This window comes from Fulmarus glacialis, unplaced genomic scaffold (genome assembly GCF_000690835.1).
Source record: "Fulmarus glacialis isolate BGI_N327 unplaced genomic scaffold, ASM69083v1 scaffold40261, whole genome shotgun sequence".
Taxonomy (NCBI): domain Eukaryota; kingdom Metazoa; phylum Chordata; class Aves; order Procellariiformes; family Procellariidae; genus Fulmarus; species Fulmarus glacialis.
The window spans coordinates 897-7,943 of record NW_009194134.1 but is presented as its reverse complement, the minus strand read 5'-3'; the positions used below and the strand labels follow the sequence as shown (position 1 = coordinate 7,943).

Below are 7,047 nucleotides of genomic sequence, written 5' to 3'. Positions count from 1 at the left end.
TCCACTCTCACAGCCTCTGCGTGTTCCTACAGCAGAAGAGATGAGCGAGGATGCAATTACATGTGCTTTTCAGTGTGACGATGCATAGAGTTCAACTTAAGTATTTAAAAAATGTATCCTGTTTCTCTGATTCTGAAGCTTCTTGAGTAGTAAGCCAGTCTCTGTAATAGCCATTATTGAGGTTTTGCAGGACTTCAAAATGTCAGGCAAGAATGAGCTGTTTACAGGTTAAGTGAATGCAGAGATCATTCACTGCGGAGGTCAGGTTGGTCTGTGGTTCAGGATTATAGAAACAGGTGAAGGTTTATGCTCTCTCTCTGTCTCTGTCCTTTTTCTTTTGTGGAGCTCTGAGGCCCTACCTAAAGTTTGAACTTACTTCTGTCATGCAGAAAACAAGTTAGCTGGGCTGGTGGTCATAGAAAGTAACAGAGCGTGCAAATTACCCAGCTATATCACTTGTCCCTCCTCCCATTCTCAGGAGGTTTCATCATGGAAACAATGGTGGTGCAAGAAATCTGCTTATGAGTTCCTTTAAACGTGGACCTGTGTAGCTAGCCTTGTATCCGTCTCTATCAGGCAGATGACTTTTTCTAGAGTAGAACCGGGATGTATGCAACTTCAGAGAAAACACTGGTTTTGTGCACAAATTGAGAAGACTTAACTCCTAAGAAAAGAGTTAACTTAACACTCACAACACACCATTCAGTTCTGCATTCTACATTTAATTCTTTTCCGCAAACAGGAGAATAATGTTAGTAGTATTAATTCTTTTTGTGTGTAAATTTGCACAGAGCATTCTGAAATCCCCTTTTTCTTTCCACTTAACGCATCAGAATATATGGGAGCATGCTTTAGGTACTTTTCAGGATATAGAGGGATGTGTCTTTAACTTTCAAGAATTTCCAAAAATAGCAATTAGAAGTTTGTAGATGTCACTGTTTTGAAACTGTTTTGCAGGTGTCGCTATTTTTGAGCTGCCCTGCCTTGATAATCAAACTGTAATATGCCAGAGCTGGCAAGGGAAAGGGCAGCGGTGGGGACCTCAGTTAAAAGTTTACTAGTCCGACTTACTTCTCTGTTGGCAACTATAGAGAGAAACTTTTGGAAGAGATATAACATGTGATCTCTTGCATAGCAAGTGAAAGGTTGAGGGTCATGTAGGAACCAGAATGACATTTTGGGTTTAAGATCCACTGAGTTATGTCAGGCTCACTTACTTAAACTTGCTGCAGAGTAGCCCCAAACGTTCGCTTTGCAGCTCCCAATAAAATGTGTTCAGCTACTCAGTGTTTAGTAATTGAAGAAATCCCTAGTATCAAGTTATGGTGACATACAAAAGTTCCTCAAAAGGCCTGAAAACTCTGACATCTCCACCAGGTGCTTGAAAAAGTCATTTAGGTTAGTGGGTTTTGGTCAGATACCATGTCCACATTAGCTGGTTAATTTTATTCTTTTGAAGTAACAAGGCTTGAGGAAAAAGTCTGAAATGAAAAAACCGATTCACAGGTATCTCATCTGTCTGCTGTAGAAGTTAATATTAACTAAAACAATGTGAGCGTGCAAATTTTCTTAAACTTTCTAACTTTCATGGGTCATTCTTGATGCATGTATCTAATTTCTGCATGTATCAATGATTCTCCATTATACAGGCTACAACATACACACGACAGTGGCAAAACCAAACAAATTTGTGAAAAACATAGCTGTGCTACACATTGCTCCCTACTCCAAATTAGTCTTCTAATGCCAAAACCTATATATTTGATATTGACTAAAGGGTTTCTCATAACAAACCAAGTGGAAACTTGCAGATTTTATTAAAAACAAAACCACAGATAGCCAAACATCTCAGCATTTATTATACGGATTTGTGAAAAAATCTTGGTAAGTTAGGGTAGAGTTGCAGGAATGACTGATTTTAGAAAAACAAAAACAAACCAAACACACAACCCCCAAAAATCAGCAACCAAAAAAGCATCTTACAATGTGGAGATTTTGGACCCACTTTGATTTTTCTATTATTCTGTATCATTGCAACTTTTAGTGAGTTAATTTGTAGTCAGATGCTTGAAAACTGTGAAAAATGGAAAAAGAGGTTTAAATACAGGTTCCCAAAAGTTGAGACGTAAGTCAGTTTTTCTGAGGAGGGTTATTTTGCATATGCGTTCTGGAAAGATGACAGCAATGATCTCCCTGGGTTTGGAGTCTTGCAGTAAACTTCCATGTCATTGCAACTTTCAGATTAAATTAGTGCAGTGTTTACTTACAAATCTGCCTTTGGAGGTTATCAGGAAGCTATTACAGAATGTATTCAACAGTGTGAGATCATTATGTTGTTCAAATGCCTGTTATAGCAGAAGTCCCAGACATTGTTTTTAATAGACTTTAACTTTCTGTGATAGAAAAACAAACTGATTTTCTGAAAACAGCATTCTTATTAGATTCAATTTGTTAACACTAATACTGTAAAAACCCTACTAATATTTTCATTGTTTCTCTGTATGCGTGAGGAGGGGGGGATACGTTGCCTATAAAGCGTCCTTTTCATTTTTTGGAAAGTGTATCATTTGATAACAGTGTCTAGATTTTAAACATCAACGGGTGATCATCTGGTGCTTTTGGTGAAAAATACTGAATTTCACAACCCGTTGCTCCTCGTTAGTCCCGTTTGTACTAGAGTCTACTAATGTGCAAACACTGCAAAGCCTACCTGTAATCTCATACAGCAGTGTGTTTTTGTAGTTACCCCCCTTCTTGTAGTAGTTGAGAATCTCCCTGTGAACTTCTGTTGTGGTGTGCATGCGTAGAAAAACAAGTATGACAGACATTTTTATTATGCTGTTAGTGTGGTTTTTGCCAAGACATGGTACTTTTCCTTAAAAATTAGTGTCATACCCTACTTTTTAAATGGTTAACCCTACCCCAGCAGAAATCCCTGTGGACTCTGCTTTCCACCAGTGTTTTCCTTGCATGGCCACTTGCATTTTTCCAGGACCCAGGCTCCTCTGCATTTTGCATTTGCTCCACTAACTACTGTACACCATTTCAAGAAAAAGCTGGCAAAACCAGTGAGGTATACAAACAAAATAGTGTAAAATAACATAAAATAAAAAGAAAACCCTTTGAGAATATACAGAAAATGAATTAATGTCATAACTGCAATAAATATGATAAACATTTTTTCGCTTTCAGGTTTAAAAATGTCTGACCAGAAAAATATTGTACACAGAGCGCATTGTATTGAAAAGCTACTGTCTGAGAACAATTTCCAAGATATTGAGGATCATCTCAAAGAACTTGAAGATGTTGATATGACTATAGAATATCTTCAGGGGACAGAAGTTGCCAAGGCTGTATACAGAGTACTCAAGAGCTGCCCTTCAGTAGAGTTGAAAAAGAAAGCAAAGCGGTTATTATCAAGGTGGAAAGCACTTTACAAGAATAACTGTGTTCAGTCAATGCAAGTTAAAAAGTCAGTTTCTGTGTACGTGAAAGAGGAAATTGAACGTCTTGGTGTGGTTCCTAGAGAGCAATCGCTGTCTGAAGGACCGTGTCAGCAGGACGCATTAGATGCTACTAGTTCTAAAATTTTGGTCCCATTGCAAACTGTTAAAAATGTGGTATGTAACGACGCAGAAGGCAGCATGAATCAGCTTTCTTCTTTTGAGGAACAACACACTGATAATGAAGATTCTAAACCTCTTGTTAACGAAGGAAGTCTGCAGCAGGATCCGATGAGAGCTCTGAGGTGTAAATGTACGGATCTTCTTTATAAAGCTTTGACTGGTTCTACCAAAGACGAAGAAGAAACTAATAAATGGCTAGAGCTATCTAAAGAAATCGAAGAACATATTTTTGCTCTTCATGCTAAAAATGACAAAAGGTATAAAAATTGCATCAGAAGCAAAATCTCTAACCTCAAGAACCCTAAAAGTTGCCACTTAAAACATAACCTTTTTTCAGGGACGTTGAGTCCAAAGGCTTTTGCTGAGATGACAGTGATGGAAATGGCCAGCGATGAACTGAAACAGCTCAGGGCTCTGTACACAGAATCATCTGTTCAGGAACATCAGCTTCCACAAGTTATTAATGGCACACAGACAAATAAAATAAAATGTAGGCGCTGTGAAAAATTTGATTGCACTGTCACTATGATCGCCAGAGGAACTCTCTTTCTTCCAGGTTGGGTGCGAAACACAAATCCAGATGAACAAATGTTGACTTACGTTATTTGTAATGAATGTGGAGAACAGTGGTATCACAGCAGATGGATTTGTTTGTAATGCTATTCCTCTTTAATAAGTGGTTTGGAAACATAGCTATGAGAAGGTATCTCTGTTGAAACTGTATAATTTGAAATTTTGTATTGGTATTATGTAGATGCTGCCTCTAAAAAGCGCAAAATCAGTTTTAAAAAATTGCTAAGTTATTTCTGAAGATGACTTGAATAAATCTGTGTTTTTAAGTAATGTCAATATGTAAAGAAATAAAAGAAGAAAGGGAAAAAATGGTAACACTATATCTGAGAGAGGAATATTTGCTAGTAAATCCATTAAAAATATTCCAAGTGCTGCAAATTTTTTTCCCAAGATACTGAGTACTTGGAATTTTCATTATCTTCAGCAAGAGTTCTCGCACAGAACGTAACTGTTTCCAAAACTGCAGTTCACACACTTGCGTGCATTGCAGAATGTTCAGCATGGATTCACTCCTTAATTAAATCATTTTTTGCAAGTAAGTGTTAGATTATTAAGTTGGTTTGAGAGGTAATGTCTGAAAGGAATGAAAAATAGAGTGTAAAAGGGGGAGAAGGCAGCTAGCAAATGAAAGCAAAAATGGAATTCTGCTTTAGAAGAAGGGAGGAAAATACGACTTGTGACAGTCGATCAGTTTGCAGTTCAGATTTGCAATGCGAGATGGTATGTCCTGCAACTGTTAAGAAATTAATGCAAGATCAGACAATGGTTTATTTCAGAAAATTATGTAAATACATTAGTAAATTTATCTTTATTTAATAAATAAAGGCACGAAATTAATAGGAGTTAATTACTTTCTGAATGGATATTCTCTCTTGAACTGGGGCATCTGTCCTGAACTGAGCAAATTAATGTTTTTATATAGTGCAGGTTACCCAGAAAAAATGAATGGAAGGAAATCTAATAGCTAAAGTTTTTATATATGTTTTTGTTCCAGGGTCAACAGGATTCCCACTGGCTGTATACTAGAAGCATTTATTTATCAAAAAGTATCACCTCAGCATTATTCTTACTCAAGTAATAGCCCTGTGTTTTTTTTTCTGGAAAACTTAAAATTACTACAAAATCGGCTATTTGAGTAGTTTGAATGGAGTATATATCAGAAGTCAGGGAGATGTTTCTTTTCTGAACTGGGAGAACCACCTGAGTCTGGGTATCTTTCACAGCTGTCTGTTGGTCTGTAGAAGACTATGTTCATACTGTGTGTCCCTATTTTGGTTTCTTCACTGTTTTTGAGTCACTGTAAAAGGAAGCGGGTCTTGCATTGAGTCCTAATTTTCTGAGCACATGAATGTGTCCACTCACGGACCTAAGGAAGTGCAGTGAAGAATAAGTCTGCCCTGCCTGAGAGGTGAGGTTCTTGCAGCAAAGCAGCAGTACTGTTTGGAAACATAACCTTCATAATGAGTTTCCTTGTTGGAGTACGGATGAATGGGTCAATAAATTGCCAAAGTCATGCTTCAGGCACAGAGGAAAGTGTTTTGTTTTACCCTGTTGTATAAACACACTAAACCTGCATACTTGGCATTAAGGGAGATAACTTTTACAAATGCACAACAGGCATTTTGCAGTTCACTAAAATGCATCAGCTGAGCAGAGAAACCTGGTGAGTATTTGCTGGAGGAATTAAGGACAGTTGCACCCATCTAGCTGTGACACAGCTGAGCTGGTCAGCTTCTCTGGGCTAAGACTGCCTTGGAGCTCTCCAGACACATGGCCTGTCAGAGAAAGGAGTTAGGGGCATGAGATGAGAAAATAGCTGTTGGTGAACTAAAAGCCAGCCAGGACTTACAAATAAAACAGAAGACAGACCTTTATCTGTATATAGTGAAAACGGTGTGTAACCTGATGTTACAAAGAGGCAATTACTATTATTCTACTGAAAACAACCAAGAAAAATCTCTTCCATTCTATGAAGTGTTAATAGTTAACTTTCAGCGGTGTGATTTACTGTGGCATTACCTAGATTTTTATCATGTGAAAATGTGTGTTCTAGTGGAATTGCACTGATGTGAAACAAATATTAAAGCATTAGGCCAGACCCCTAGTGTTCAACTGTGTAACCAATCAGGTAATATCTGACCTTCCTTCCCAGCCCTTACCCATATGCTGGAATTGATGCTTACAAGTAGTCCTGCTTGTTCAAGTGGAAGTACTTCTATGCAAAATATTATTTTTAGCTTTCAATAAAACCATAGGAAAGCAAACACTTCTGTGTTACTGGTTCACAGTACACACAGAGTTGTGTGCTGTTGTTTTGGAGATCATGCTCGTTATGAGGAGAGCACACTGTGCTGTGTCAGAACACCGTGTAGCAGGAGACTCTATTTTAGCTGTGAACAACAGACACTTATAAATAATTTCTGCCTGTGGATGGTTTTGAAGCCATTCCAGTAATGTACAGCTCATCCAAGTTTTGCCTCAGTGAAGGGAAATGTTACAAGGCATCGACAGTGTTTTTGACAGAATATATTTCAAGGGTAAAATTTGTAGCTATAATACTGACTACATGTGTGACATAATGTGTAACATAATTTTCTTTTGAACTGCCCATCACTAAATGTATAGTGCTAAGCTATGTGCCCCAACATGACTGGGATTTTCTACAGATCCATATTTACTGAGCAGCTAAGAAAACATAAACAGCGGATATCTTAAAACTTTTTCAAATCATTGAGCAAGCCTGCCTCACTGCGGATCTGAGTGAGCCATGCCTGCAGCAGCAAGAGGATCATTTGGTTCTAGCCTTTCACATCTTGCCCTTTCTTCTAAGATGTGGAAGTAATAAAAT

General features: G+C 37.9%; 1 protein-coding gene across 1 annotated transcript; it reads left to right on the top strand.

Annotated features, from left to right (window-relative positions):
• Nucleotides 1–3,198: 3,198 nt before the first annotated feature.
• Nucleotides 3,199–4,519, top strand: TCEANC (transcription elongation factor A (SII) N-terminal and central domain containing). Its single transcript, XM_009587668.1, has one exon. It carries the CDS (start codon nt 3,201–3,203, stop codon nt 4,281–4,283), a length of 1,083 nt encoding a protein of 360 aa, XP_009585963.1. The 5' UTR covers nt 3,199–3,200; the 3' UTR covers nt 4,284–4,519.
• Nucleotides 4,520–7,047: the final 2,528 nt, after the last annotated feature.

Coding starts and splice junctions, on each gene's coding strand:
- TCEANC (XM_009587668.1), top strand. CDS start 3,201: ATGTCTGACCAGAAAAATATTGTACACAGAGCGCATTGTATTGAAAAG.